The following is a 15,536-nucleotide window of genomic DNA, read 5'->3' on the forward strand; positions in this document are numbered from 1 at the left end:
GCTCCCTCCATCTCCAACCCTGAAAATCTAAGTTCGAGACACTAATAAAGCAAAAGGGGGAAAGCTTCCAAAGAGGAGTAAAAAGAAAAAAAAAAGCACTCCTTATTTGGACTCCTAATACACGCTCTAGCTTGAACGTGAGCATGAATGTGATGTTAGAGCCATGTCCCACTATAATTGAGATTGATTTACCACATATTTACTTCTTTATATTTTGAATCAGTTACCCGCAACAAAGTATATAGTTGCATTCCTCACCAATTAGTTATATATATATAGCTGACTATTTCTAACTTCCATTAACATCAGTATTTTTTTCAACCAATAGTCTGTTATACAGTGATTCAAGCAATGAGGTAAGCAATCCAATTAATTATTGAATGAATCAAATTGCGCCAACATAAAATTCTTAATTATACTCCAATATGAAAAAAAAAGAGTGTCATTATTTTTTTTAAAAAAAAAGGTTCTTGATGGTGTCATCATATATAGAATCTCTTGAGTGGAAAATGAGACAACAGACAAGTTTGTAATCTTATTGGACAAGAAAAAAACAAGGTTGTGTTTGGAAGTAACTATCAATCCCCATATATTCCATTTTTTAAATCCAATAAAATATGCATGAAATGGATACAATTATTAAACAAAGCTTAATTAAGAATAAGAAAGTAAGAAAGAACAATAAGACATTTGGTGATATAATCAACGCTTACAAACCTTGTTTGAATCCAGATCCTTCGATATATTTAATATTTTCATGAGTTCAAGTTCAGAATCAAATACAAAATTTGAACAAAAATTACTCAGTTCTAAGGAATCTATAATTAATGATCTAGGTCCACCCCTGCATATTATATACGTAAATATTTTCCAATACATCTTCAGGTCAAAAAAAATATTTTCAACTAGAAATATGATAACAAAATAGCAAGATACAAAGAAAATGAAACAACTCATAGTAATATACATTAAAGAATAAGAGACCACACAACTACTGAATAAACTGTGTTCTTACTTGCTTTTGTGTTTGCTTTCTTTTATATTTTCAATTCATGATGTAAGCAGCTTCCATAAAGAATATACTTACATAGTAGTAGTTCTTCAACTACTCCAATTTTTATGTTTTTTTTACAAGTTTTCTCTCTGCCTTCCTTTTTTCTTGTGATAATTAATTAGAATCTGAATAAGAGGGGTATATTCACATTCATTTTTTTTTGTAATATTTCCTTAATCTGATTCTGTTTTTGGATGATGGAAGAGGCTGTGAGTTGTAGTAGCAGAGGATTGTTGGAGTTGTCTCAGAATCATACGCGAAAGAGGAGAGAAAAAGTTGAAGTCTTTCAAGAAGTGATTCGAAGATTAAGGGAGTCGAATGATGAAGAAGCGAATCAACCTGGTTTTGAGGACGAGTTGTGGGCTCATTTCACTAAGCTTCCACTTCGGTAATTTTTTTTTTCAAGTTTTAAGCTAGCGTTTGGCCATAGATTTTGTATCAAATTTTGAAAATTTATATTCAAACAAGCTCAGGCCACACATGTCCATTAGTCTAGTTGTCCGTTCATGTTAGTAGTTGTAATATTACTTTTGTAGTTTCTAGTCCTTCGATTTCTACTACTATTTGTTGTTTCTTGTAACTCGATTCTCGTATTGTTTTGTTGCAGATTCAGTTTTGTTACTATTTACTATTTTTGTTATTATCTGTTGCTTCTTGTACTTCTATTACATCTATTTTGAACTGTTCGTCTTTGAGACGAGGTTCTATTGGAAACAACTTATTTATCTATGAGGTAGGGGTAAGATTTGCGTATACTCTACCCTCCCTAGACCCCTCAAAGTTTCAAGTTTCAACTTCAAAATCTATGGCCAAAACGGAAGCTAAGTTATAAGTCTGTTTTACCGGTGCCAAGAATTTGTTTGTGGTGAATAATTTAACTGGTTATTACTCTATTTTCTGAGTTATCATAAATTCACGACTGGCTAATATAGGTATGCAGTGGATGTGAATATTGAGAGGGCACAAGATGTTCTTATGCACAAGAACTTGCTTCAAATGGCACATTACCAGAATCCCGCGCCAGCAGTTGAAGTCCGCCTAGTGCAGGTAGTACTATTGTCTAACTTTCGTGCTTCATTCTTTACCATGATGACCAAATTATGCATATATACATGTCCGCTGAGTTTATAGTAATTCAATAAATATTTGAACTCAATCATGGACATAGTAATATTTGATGAAATTGTCACTTGAATGAAAATTACCATACATTTCTAGCTTTCTGTGATTTCTTATCCAGTCATGAAGAAGTCTTTTGCTCTCATTTGATAAAAATGGTGTCATTCCCTCAGCAACGCGTCCTATAGTCGATTCCTAAGCAGGAGTGTGTCAAAATCTTGAATTTCCTCTGTATCAAGACTTCAATTTCTTCTCAGTTAGTTATGTTTCTATGAGTTCATTATAATTTATTTAGTTAGATGTATGTCTTTTATGTTTATTGTGACGACCTTGATGGAGGGAAGGTCAAGCAGGTCTGTCAGTCTTCTACTCTAGGCTGACAAGTTTATGAAGATGAGATGCACATGACACTTTAGGCAAATCTCACATTGGAATGGAAGAGGAAAGTAAAGAGCTTTATAAAGCATATCACAAGTTCACATGGTACGCACTTTTTGTTCTCGATATGGCATAGCCTGAAAAGCAGACAATATGTGCCATGGACTTGGACTGTGACATTTACAATTTCTCTTGACTTTCTTTTATGTTTTTCATTTTTTGATTAGCATTTATTTATATATATATATATATATATATATATATATATATATATATATATATATATATATATTCTTGAACTAAAGTGAAAAAGAACTTGTTCATTTGATATTACCGCTATCCAGATTCATCGAATATCTGATGGAAATCCCGGGGATTCAGTTCATTCCACTTTCTCAAAAAGGGGAGGTGCACAAGGTATCGATCATCATGGCAGGTAGAGGCATGATGATACAAATTTAAATACATCTGAACTCTCTTTCCTATGAAATCTTCAAGACCGATTTTATTGTTCAATTTTTTTTCTTTTCTTTTTCAAATTTACAGCATGCATCCTCCACCTGCCTTTGGTTTATCGCCAAGCACAGAGCTCGCGTTAGGAACCAATAAATTATCTGTACAAGATGGAAATAGTGCTGTGAGTGGAAATTCAATGTTATTTAGGTAATATTCATTCCTTTCCTTCATCGTCATGTATAAGGTGTTTTTCATTCCTTCAATATTTTGCAACTTTATGATGCTGTTATAATCAGGGAGAATTGTTAATTCTATCTCTTTACTTTTTTTTGAAGGCCTTTGTATGAAATAACAATTTCAACACTAGACAAGCCCAAGCTCCTCTTTCGGGTAAGCCTTTTCTGTAGCCTTTCCTGTGTCAACGTTATCTCTCTTTCAAGAATCTCTCTGAACTCTCATAGTATGATGTAATATATCCTGGTTCTTCAGAATATTACCACTTTCAAGTAAAGAAGAAAACTTGCTTTACGTTTCGTGCAGTGACCAGCTCCAGTTTGTCTGATATATAAAAACATCCCCTTTTGATGCTGCTGTCAAGATTACAAATTATTGTCATGTTTTCTAGTTCTCCCCGCAGCCTTATATTAGTAGTTTTGCATCTTCTTAAGTAATTTACCACCATATTGCTTTACCAATGTGTCACTTATAATCACTTGTTCTGAATGTGGACGTCTTGTTCAGAATTTTTCCCTCTCCTACCATTCTCTATTGAGTTCTTTACATAATATATCGATTAAGGTTAATGCACGTATATTTCAGTTGACTACTTTACTTTCGGAGATTGGATTGAACATTCAAGAAGCTCATGCTTTCTCAACAAAAGATGGTTACTCCTTGGATGTCTTTGTGGTTGATGGTTGGGAAAATGAGGTACTTTTCTAAAACTGAAGTAAAAATATTCTTTTCTTTAAAGATAGTTTTATGCTTGAAATTGAGTTATCAAATCCCACATTTTCTCAAGTTCTTTGCTTATGTGACTTCCTTTTATCTGTCCCCTGAGCTGATCTAAAAATTACATTAGTACACCTGCAAGTAATTTGATTACTGTTATTTGTGTTTCATCTTACTTAATGAGAAGTATAAACTAGAGATAATGGTCAAAAATACACCTGAAGTATCACGTTTTTGCGAGTTTCCTATCTGAACTATCAGGTGTTTGGTTTTCCTACCTGTGCTATCACCAACTATTTATCAAAACACACCTCGATGTTGACTAGACCATTTTGAGCAATTCATATTCATTATTCTTCCGGCCTCTTTAACTTTGGCTAACACAAAGATTTTCATCATTGTTAGGAAACTGACCAGCTAAGAAGTGCCCTGTTGAAGGAAATTTCGAATATGGAGGTAAAAGAGATTGATGGGCTTTTTCGTAATGTTTTCATCTATCGTCTTTCTCTATGTTATACTTAAGTATTAAAGTGCAATGCAGAAACAGTCTGGATTAAATCAAGATCATTTGCAGTCCGCGTTAAATCAAGACTTTTTGTCCCCCAAAATGAAGATTGTACAAACTGGTATCACCATCCCCGCGAACCATTTGGATACACCAAGAGATGGGAGTGAAGCGTGGGAAATCGACAATGCACTGCTGAAATATGAATATAAAATTGCAACTGGCTCAACTGGTGATTTGTCAGTAAAAATGTCAACTTTGAAACAAGAATACAATATAGTCACCAACTGTGGCATAACGATTTATCGTATTGGCAGGTATAAAGGTTCACTCCATAATCAGGAAGTGGCTATTAAGGTTCTCAAGGCTGAGTGCCTAAATGAAGATGTGCAAAGAGATTTTGCACAAGAAGTTTATATATTAAGGTGACTAAAACTAGATATGTTTGCATTCAACAATAATATTACTATCATCTTCTTGATATGCCTGCTACTTCTATATCTGTGTCTGAGATTATTAGTACAACTCATTCTGGAAAATGAAAACACTTCACTACTCCTAAAAAGATAATCCTCTGATTCAATTTATTTATTTGGTTTTTACTTGACACGAAATTTAAGAATCTCTCTGTTTCAATTTATTTGATTGATTTTGACTTGGCACGAGGTTTTAAAAAAAGAAAAGAGAACTCTTGTATCTTGTGGTGTTAGTAGAATGTATCAAATGCCTTTTAATCTTGTGGTCTTAAAGATGTTAGGTGAAAAGTTAGAATTAAAGGGTTTCATGTGACAAAATTTTAACAGACTTTTTTAAACAGACTAAAAAGACAAAATTTAAACGGACTAAAAAGTAAAGTATGACAAAATTTCATGTGAAAGACTATACATCTGAACTCTTTCTGGTACTTACAGGAAAGTCCGCCACAAGAATGTCGTGCAATTTATTGGTGCATGCACGAAACCTCCACGCTTATGTATAATCACAGGTAACTCAAGACATTCTTTCTCTTTGGGTAATAAACTGTGAAATATATTATCGTTAACAACCAAAAGGAATACACCTAAAGAGCCTCCAGAACCTTAACCGCCTTCTAGGAAGGGTGCCAGGACTGCTAGATCGATCTCTAATCAAAAGCAAAACTAATTACATTATCTTTGTATGCAGAATTTATTACATTATCTCATCATCTTCAATATTTCTTTGTATGCAGAATTTATGTCAGGTGGAAGTCTGTATGATTTTTTGCATAAAAAGAAAGGTTTTTTCAGGCTTCCGGCATTACTCAAGGTTGCAATTGATGTTTCAAAGGGGATGAGCTACCTGCACCAAAATAATATAATTCACAGAGACTTGAAGACTGCCAATCTCTTGATGGATGAAAATCAAGTAATCTCTCTTTAACTGAATACATAAAAAAGACTATAGAAACTGCTTACAGCTTGTTCTTGACAGGTTGTGAAGGTTGCTGACTTTGGCGTTGCTCGAGTGCAAGTTCAATCTGGTGTCATGACCGCAGAAACAGGAACATATCGATGGATGGCTCCTGAGGTCGATCCTCCCCTCCCTCTCTTTCATTCTTCTCTAGTACTATCAATCATTTTTCTCTGCTTGTTTTTTGTGTTGTGAGAGTGTTACTGAAAAAGGAGTACCAGACATTCATGAATTTGATCAAATTGCAATTAAACTATATATCTCCACATTCAACATATCTTTAGTTTAAGATCACAAGATTTAAAAGTCTTATTTACTTTCTTAAACTCCATATCAAGTCAAACCAGACAAAAAAATTGAAACGGAGGGAGTAACGGTTATCTTGCTTCCATAACATAACATTAGTCTCAAGGAGTTCACACCAACCTCCTGACTTCTATTGTTTTTTGTTTGATATTTCAAAGGTTATTGGACATAGACCTTATGATCGAAAAGCTGATGTTTTCAGCTTTGGGATTGTACTGTGGGAGTTGTTAACAGGAAAGGTAATAATTCTGCTTCTTCATGTGTGTTTTATTAGCATTTTGCTTAAAACTTTCATGTTGCCTAACAGTAGTGGATCATTTTTGTTTCCTCATGAGCATTTTCTTGGCTTTAAAAATTTTCAGTGTCAATAATCGTTTTTGTCGATGTTAACATATCAGCTTCCTTACGAGTTCTTGACCCCATTACAAGCTGCAGTGGCTGTTGTCCAGAAGGTATTTCTCAATCTACACACATACTCATACGTCCTCTTGAATTTTGAATGATTCTACTTGATAACTCGTACGTGCACTATGTATGGTTCGATCAACACAAATTTTTCTTTGGTTATTGAGGTTGTCAAAATCTGTAGAAAACTTAGCAGTAAAAACCAGATTTTTTACTTTTTAAATAGAAACTACATATAGCACACTAAGTCATAGCATCAACAAATATCAGTTGAGGTTTTGCTCTTCATATTAGTTGAATTTTCTAATATGAAACTATAGGGTCTAAGGCCAACAATTCCCGCGAACACTCATCCAATGTTGGTGGAATTGCTCGAGAAATGCTGGCAGCAAGAACCGCGCTTAAGACCTGAATTTTCCGAGATTCTTAACATCTTGCAATACATGACCAATAAGGTAGTCGTCTTCATCGTAGTAATATCAATATTAACGTGATTTCTGCATTTGTTTTGTGTTTCTAAAAACTTGAATTGAACTAGCACTGCTCTGCTTATAAACAGACAGTTGAAGAAGAGAAGAGTAGCAAAAGAAGAAGCCTTGGATAACCATATCAGCTCATGTATGCGTTGGCGTCATTCCGAGACATGCATTTTACTTTTAAGTTATATATAGTGACAGTTTAATCTTCTTTTTTTTTTTTTTAACCATCAGTGTTGTATAACTATGACCTATGGTAGTTGGTAGCTACAACTTTTGCCAGGTTATAAATTAATGTTTGTCATTGGAATTTACATGTAAGTACCTTGTAACTGACCTGATCATGATCGATTTTAAAAGGTGAATGAAAAATGAAGAGTTGTGACTCTTATGAAAAGTTGTGACTTTTCTAAGAGTTGCGACTTTTTGAAAGGTTGCAACTTTTTTGAAAGACATAATACCTTGGTTTCAACTGACAATTATGACCTCTAACTTTACTAATGCACAAGTAGGCACTTTAACTATCCAAAACTTTAACAAATAGACATATTCGTCCTACATGGCAATTTTTTGTCCTACGTGGCATCCTACGTGTATTGTACCACGTAGGACATATGTGTCTACTTGTTCAAATTTATACAAGTTTAAGTGTCTACTTGTGCACACCCAAAGTTGGAGGGCATAAATGTGAAATGAGGTCAAGTTAAATGACATATTTATGTATTATGCCTTTTTGAAAGGTTGCAACTTTTTTGAAAGGTTGTAACTTTTGTGAAGGATTGGACTTTTTCAAAGAATTGTGACCTTTCCGATAAGGCACAATAAACACCTATTCACACTACCCTTTGTTGTCTATAAATAAAGGATTTTCCTCTCATTTTTCAACGATGAATTTCTAGACTTGCTGTTGAGTGATTCGCTGACACCGTGATTTTTGCAACCGATGCACCGGTGAGTAAGATCGTTCTATCATTAGAGGATATATTTCATTAATCTCAAGTTACTTGAGGAAAATAATTTCCTTAACGACACACTGTGCTTTCAGTGGACTCGATTTTTTTCTTTGAGAAAAATATTTTGTATATTATTTTTAATTGGCATAATACATAAATATACCCTTTAACTTGACCTCATTTCACATTTATGCCCTCCAACTTTGAGTGTGCACAAGTAGACACTTAAAATTGTATAAAATTGAACAAGCAGACACACATGTCCTACGTGGAACAATACACGTAGGACGCTACATAGTACACAAAATTGTCATGTAGGGATGCCATGTAAGACGAATGTGTCTATTTGTTCAAATTTTGGATAGTTAAAGTGCCTACTTGTACACTAGTAAAGTTAGAGGTCATAATTACCAATTGAAACCAAGTTAAGGATCATATTTATGTATTATGCCTTTCTAATTTATTTCAGATTCTTATTTCTTTACTGGTTTTAAGTTTCTAGTTTTGAAAATACTCTTTAAACTTTGTTGTTTCATACCAAGTTCTTCACAATTATTATTCTAAGTATTTTAGTAATACAGGTTGAGCAACATTACATTGTATAAATATTTCTGAGTTTTCATCTAAATTATTTCCAAGTGTTTTTCCTTCTTTTTCCGGAAACAGTCATCTTACCTTGGTAGGAGTAAGGTCTGAGTACAATTTATCTTCTCCAGACCCCACGTTGGAAAATTCCACTGGGTGGTGGTTGTTGTTGTTGTTGTTGTTGTTTTTCCTTCTTTCATCTGGGAAATTATTTTATTTTTATTTTTAAGAAATTTATTTTTTTACTATATATAAATATTTTTTCAAGATAATTTAACCCCATGAATTTTCTTTCTCCCAGAGATTACAATGAGTATGAAAATAACAGATGATTTATGATTGGTGATAAAAAGGAGGTATTTTGTTGGCAATTAGTTTCCTTCCTAATAAGTCAGCATTAAATGTTCAAAAATCAAAATCAAAATCGAAACTTCAACAACAACTAGTGAAATCCCACAAGTAAGAGAGAGTAGACTGTACACAAACTTTATCATTACCTCGTAGAGTTAGAGAGGTTATTTCCAAAATAATTCGAAACTTCAAATAGATTAACTCGAACCCAACATAAAAAATCCAAAACCAATTCGAACTTATTTAAATTAAATAGGGAAAATTTCACGTATGTCAAATATTTTAAGCATAATTACTCCATATGGGTATAGTTTTCCTAATTACTTATAATGGCAAACAATTTGTCATTATACAAAAGCTGTAGCGAATTATACAAACGTCATACCCATAAATTATTTGTATATCAAAATATACAAAAAATGCGAATTGTATAGTGAATTATACAAATGTTGTACACGAATTGTATATTGAAATATACAAACGTTATACAAAAACTGCGAATTGTATAGTGAATTATACAAAAGCTATATAAAAACTACGAATTCTATAATGAATTATACAAATGTTATTGTATACCCACGAATGATAATAAAATAAAACTATATCCATATAAACTAATAAATTAATAATAAGGAAACTTACATAAATATACAATATTAAGAAAATATTTACCATTTATAGCAATAAACATTTTTTTCAGTGAACATTTATAATACATTTATAATACAATTTTAATACATATTGCAGAGAACTATTTATAAAACATATATAATACAAGTTTTATAGATGGATAATACATTTATCACATATTTTAATAGATTTATAATACATTATGTTAGTTTCTTACTACACAAACATAATATATATTTTAAAACACTTATAATACATTTATATTGTATGCATAATTCACTTTTAATACAAGTGTAGATTTATCATAGTATTGCTATATATTGCTATAAATAGTAATAAATAAAAAAATATCGCTAAAATCGATAATTAATTTTTAAAAAGCGCTCAATCAAATAATTTTTCCTTAATAATATTTGTCTCGTATAATTTTCCCAATTAAATATATTGAAATTTTCATATCCAATTCGAATGGCCCAAATGCGGACCCCTAACAAAGTGTATACTTTTTATAGGCTTCCCACCTGAAATCATATGGTCATAACAGTTGAAGTGAAAGTGAAAGCATTCTTCGAAGGCATAAAATTTGCTTTATTAAGCAAGAAATGGAGAATCTTCCTTCATCTTCTCTCTCCTTTTTTTCGCCAGAATCTTCCTCCATCTTCCATACCACAAAAAAGGAAATAATTTTCATTCAAACATTACAAAAAAGAGAATATTTGCCTTACTGTCTCTGCACAAATCCCACTTTATTTACTGCCAATTCTTCTTCTTCTTCTTCTTTTAACTTTTTTAATTGTTCTTTCTGGGGAGTAGTGATTCATCACAACAAGCCAAGAATCACCTTCCCCTTTTTCAAACTTTTAACTTCTTGAAAACTAACCCCACTTCTTCTCTAAATGGAAAATTTTTCAAGGTCTTTCAAATCACTCTCCTCTGAAGAAGAACATCAAAATCTCCTAAACCAAACTGAAAAATCCAATCTTTCTATGTATAAAGAAACCCCAAAACCCCTTAAAGAAACTGAATTGTCCTTGTCTTCAGAACCCCATTTCAACAAAAATGACAGTAGTAATAATAAAGATTTCAACTTTATGACAGAATCACCATGTTCACAACAAGAAGTTTTGGTTTGCAGTTCCACCTCTTCTGTTAGGAAAAAATCTAGTCTTTTGGTTAACAGGACGAAATCAAGGCTAATGGACTCACCTGAGCAAGATCAGAGGTCTCAGAATGTTGGAATGAAATCTGGGGTTTTGTTAAAAGATAGTGAAATTGAGGAAGATGATCCCTTTTCAGATGAGGATTTACCTGAGGAATACAAGAAAGTGAAGTTCAGTTTATTAACTGTTCTTCAGCTGTTGAGTTTAGTTGTGATTATTGCTGCTTTAGTTTGTAGTTTTGTATTTAGTGTATTGAGGGAGGAAAGGGCTTTTGGGCTTCAATTGTGGAAATGGGAAGTAATGATTTTGGTGTTGATTTGTGGGAGATTGTTTTCTGGTTGGGTTATAAGGTTGGTTGTGTTCTTCATTGAGAGTAACTTTTTGTTGCGAAAACGCGTTTTGTATTTCGTGTATGGATTGAGGAATTCAGTGCAGAATTGCATTTGGTTGAGTCTTGTTTTGATTGCTTGGCTCTGTATTTTTGACAAGAAGGTTGATAAAATGACTGGTGGGAAGGTTTTGCCTTATGTGTCAAGTATTTGGATTTGTCTTTTGGTTGGTGCATACATTTGGTTGTTGAAAACACTTCTTGTGAAGGTGCTAGCTATGTCATTTCATGTTAGTACATTCTTCGACCGGATTCAAGAATCTTTGTTTAATCAGTATGTGATTGAGACGTTGTCTGGGCCTGCATTGGTTGAGATTGATCAAACGGAGCACGAGGAGGAAGAGAAAGTTATGGCTGAAGTGGAGAAGCTTCAGAGTGCTGGGGCTACATTGCCTGCTGATATAAAGGCAAGCATATTTGCAAAGAGACCGATTGGAACACCCCGTAAGACTCCTACGGCTTCTACTCCGAGGAGTTCTGCATTTTCGAGGGCTATTTCTGAGAAGGAAAACGAAAAGGAGAGCGGAATCACAATAGATCATCTGCATAGGCTGAATCAAAAGAACATATCTGCTTGGAATATGAAAAGGCTGATGAATATGGTTCGAAAAGGTGTGCTGTCAACTTTGGATGAGAAGTTACCACAGTCGAATTATGAGGATGAAAACGCTGTGCAGATCACTAGTGAAAAAAAGGCTAAAGCTGCAGCCAAGCAGATATTTAACAACGTGGCTAAGCCTGGCTCCAAGTAAGTTATTTCCTTAAATAGACAATCTACGAACTGCTGATGTTAACAACAATTAGTTGTCACCTTTAAATTCTTATGTTATAATACTGAAGTTGAAATCCTTATATATATCTATGTTCATACTGTAAGCTGAAACTCCTCATGTTGTTAGTAAAATAGAGCAGAATAATGCTAAGTGCTTGTTATGCTAAAAATTAGACCCATAGTTATTGGCCACAATTCTTTTATACACTTAACTATTATGCTTTTCTCTAATCTCTTGTTTTCCAAGCTCATTGATTTACCTAATAATTACGATCTGTGACTGCCATCAGGTTCATCTATCTGGAGGACTTGATGCGTTTTATAAGAGAAGATGAGGCTTTAAAAACAATGCGCCTTATTGAAGGTGGAACTGAAACCAGAGGCATAAGTAAACTTGCTTTGAAAAATTGGGCGGTGAGTGTATAAAGCCAATTTGCCTCGTCCGTACATTCTGTTCTGAGCTGCTTGTTGATGTAGAGTATGCAACTTTGCCGATCTTTTAAGAAAGTTAACTTCTCTTCTTGGTTAAGATCAGTAGGAATTCATCTCAAAAGTATAGTCAATGGTGATTTTGGTATTCATTTCAAGTCATAGCTACAAAATGAAGATGGTGTTTTTCAAGAAAAGTATTGTTTTTTAGCCTAAGTTGCGCGGACTCTTCACTTTCGATGCCATACCAATGTCGAATTCTTCAAAAATATGCTACTTTTGGAGAATCCGACACACACCTGTTGACAATATTTGAAGAGTCCGAGCATAATTTTTGCACTAGTATGATGGGATTTTAACGTTTTACTTTGCATTTTTCTTCCAGGTGAATGCATTTAGAGAGCGAAGGGCTCTTGCTCTGTCTTTGAATGACACTAAGACTGCTGTAAACAAACTTCATCAAATGTTAAATGTCCTTGTGGCAATAATCATATTGGTCATCTGGCTCCTTAGACTGAGAGTTGCGACTATGCATTTCTTGGTCTTTCTGAGTTCCCAGATTCTTTTGGTAGTATTCATCTTCGGAAACTCAGCCAAGACGACATTTGAGGCAATCATCTTTTTATTTGTGATGCACCCGTTTGATGTAGGCGATCGTGTTGAAGTTGATGGAGTTCAGGCAAGAGATTCCTCCATTTCAAAGTGTATAGTTGCTTGTGTTCTAACTTGTATACTAAAGCATTTATTTGATGATTGTGCTTCAGATGGTCGTTGAAGAGATGAATATACTGACGACAGTTTTTCTAAGATATGATAACCAAAAGATCATATATCCAAATAGTGTCCTATCGACGAAGCCCATAAGTAATTACTACCGCAGTCCAGACATGGGAGATTCAGTTGATTTCTGCATTCATATCTCAACTCCCACGGAAAAGATTGCTATGATGAAAGAGAAAATAACAAGGTATATCTACGATATGTATGTTCATTTTTATAAGTTTGAGCTGTTTTAACTTTTGACTATTGAGCTATAGTGATCTCTACAATACATAATTCTTGTTCTTATTACTGGATATATGGAAAAAAAGATTGTTGTTATAGACAGACCTCTCTATAACAATCATTCTCTATAACAAACATTTCCTATAATGGCCAAATTTTCTTTGGAACTGATTTCCATTTTATGTTACGTTATATGTTCTATATAACAACATTTCATTATAACAACCATAAAAATATTGGAACAAACGACGTTGTTATAGAGTGGTTCGACTGTATAACTAGTACTGATAGTATAATTGGCTTGGCATGTAATGGCAAAATTTGCGGAGGAGGAAGAGTACTTTTGACTTGCCTCTTAGATTGATCATGAGAAGTTGATATTCTTCCATCTTTTTCTCAATTAGTTATGGTTATGGCTTTTGCACTGGCAGGTATATTGAGAACAGGAGTGATCATTGGTACCCCGCTCCAATGATTGTCATGAGAGACGTGGAAGACATGAACGGGATAAAATGGTCAGTGTGGCTCTCACACACGATGAATCACCAAGATATGGGAGAGAGATGGGCGAGGAGAGCTCTTCTTATTGAAGAAATGGTAAAAACATTTAGGGAGCTCGATATCCAATACCGTATGCTACCTCTTGATGTCAACATTCATAACCTGCCACCATTATCGTCAACCAGAGCTTCCTCTAACTGGACAGCTTGCGCTTAATTGATCGAACAGACGAACGATCACTCACTTTGAGGATCACTAAAGATCATCCAAGATGGTTGAGGTGGTTTTTTGTTTCTAGTCTATACATAGTCAATTTGATGTCTTTTTTCAGTTGAAATGTTGGAACCTGAAATCACACACTAATTTGATGTCATAGGGCCACTAGTTCATTGTTATTAGATGTCACAAGTCCATACATAGATTGTAATTACTAATTACATGTTACGATTATTATAATAAGATGTTATTAGGCCAAATGTTCATTGTAACCATGTTTACTTGCATGTAGTAAACTAATTATACTTATATGGATCTTGAACTCAAAACATTAAAATTAGGTCATGATGAAAAAATTGTGCAAGCCAATATAAAGAAGGGAAAATTACAGACTCATTAAGCAAAGTATTTTACCTAAATTAGATTCAACCCAAATTATTTAGTCGATTTGGACCCACGGTCCAAACGATTTACCCACCTGCGGCCTGTCTCCTTGTTCTATTCACTGAACCACTGCTTCTTCATCCTTGTTATCATTAGAATATATACATACACACACATTCTGATGGTATCTATATACTTTGATGGTATCAAGAAGTAACTGAGTAGTATTTTCTTTGATACCATCAGAATATACATGTACTCCAATGATAACAAACAGTAAACGCGAATTAGTAGTTAAAAACAGAGGGGGTATGAAAGTAAGGGGGCGGCTGCTTGTAAATAGTTTTTTTTGTTTCAAGTATTCTTTCCCCTATAAAAAAAAGGACTCACACTGTCGTGGAACTCTAACAAATCTCACAAAAGTTCTTTTTCTAATCATATGATATTCCAAGCTTATTGTCTTGATTCTCAACTGACTCAAATTCACGCATTGAGTTCATTTAAAAGGAAATCCTCTTTCTTTGCTAAAATGGGTCACTATTAGAACAAAAGTTTTTTCACCGCAGATCAATAAAAAAAAATTTGTCATAAAACATGACTCTTTTTCATCGAAACAGCTCGTTGAAAAGATTCATGATGAAACACATTAAAACACTTAAAAACTTCTTTATTTTTTCGTGTGAAAACATGACTATTTTTTCTTTTCCTATCTATAGCTCGCAAGGTTAGTTGAATAATCTACCTTCGGAACATCAATAAAATTGAAATGATACAGACAAGATTAAAAAAAAGGTGGAATGACCTAGGAGACTCTTGTACTTGGCTTCATTTGTCACATGAACCCTTTTACTCATGACTTTGCCTAGTGACCACTTAAAGTTATTAAAATGCGTTTTTTCAAAACCCTCTGACCATGAGTTTTTCTCAATCGCGCTGATGTGGATAACACATCACTATCCACATCAGAAAAAAATTGCCACATGGATAAAAACTGTCACATCATTTTTATCATTACAAATACTATTTTCTAAAAAAAATAATCTCAAATTCATCTCCAAAATTAACCTTTTGAAACTGATTC

At 33.7% G+C, this 15,536-nt stretch overlaps 2 protein-coding genes across 5 annotated transcripts; both read left to right on the top strand.

Annotated features, from left to right (window-relative positions):
- Positions 1–672: 672 nt before the first annotated feature.
- Positions 673–7,525, top strand: LOC129881385 (serine/threonine-protein kinase STY46-like). 4 transcript variants are annotated; one of them, XM_055955604.1, is made up of 16 exons: positions 673–1,442; positions 1,987–2,101; positions 2,896–2,987; positions 3,098–3,214; positions 3,343–3,397; positions 3,827–3,937; positions 4,364–4,414; positions 4,506–4,702; positions 4,781–4,888; positions 5,375–5,448; positions 5,674–5,849; positions 5,916–6,011; positions 6,359–6,439; positions 6,599–6,652; positions 6,926–7,060; positions 7,165–7,525. In XM_055955604.1, the coding sequence occupies exons 1-16, from the start codon at positions 1,249–1,251 to the stop codon at positions 7,207–7,209; spliced, it is 1,701 nt and encodes a 566-aa protein (XP_055811579.1). In that variant the 5' UTR covers positions 673–1,248; the 3' UTR covers positions 7,210–7,525. The 4 variants fall into 4 exon arrangements, 3 of the variants coding, with proteins under 3 accessions (XP_055811579.1, XP_055811572.1, XP_055811589.1); XM_055955597.1 differs by having other exon boundaries at positions 675–1,442; positions 4,500–4,702; XR_008765573.1 differs by lacking the exon at positions 7,165–7,525 and having other exon boundaries at positions 4,500–4,702; positions 6,563–6,652; positions 6,926–6,997.
- A 2,630-nt stretch (positions 7,526–10,155) lies between these two features.
- LOC129881370 (mechanosensitive ion channel protein 6-like) lies at positions 10,156–14,325 on the top strand. The gene is made up of 5 exons (XM_055955593.1): positions 10,156–11,896; positions 12,211–12,334; positions 12,735–13,028; positions 13,114–13,316; positions 13,786–14,325. The coding sequence occupies exons 1-5, from the start codon at positions 10,497–10,499 to the stop codon at positions 14,069–14,071; spliced, it is 2,307 nt and encodes a 768-aa protein (XP_055811568.1). The 5' UTR covers positions 10,156–10,496; the 3' UTR covers positions 14,072–14,325.
- Positions 14,326–15,536: the final 1,211 nt, after the last annotated feature.

Source organism: Solanum dulcamara, chromosome 1 (assembly GCF_947179165.1).
Source record: "Solanum dulcamara chromosome 1, daSolDulc1.2, whole genome shotgun sequence".
Taxonomy (NCBI): domain Eukaryota; kingdom Viridiplantae; phylum Streptophyta; class Magnoliopsida; order Solanales; family Solanaceae; genus Solanum; species Solanum dulcamara.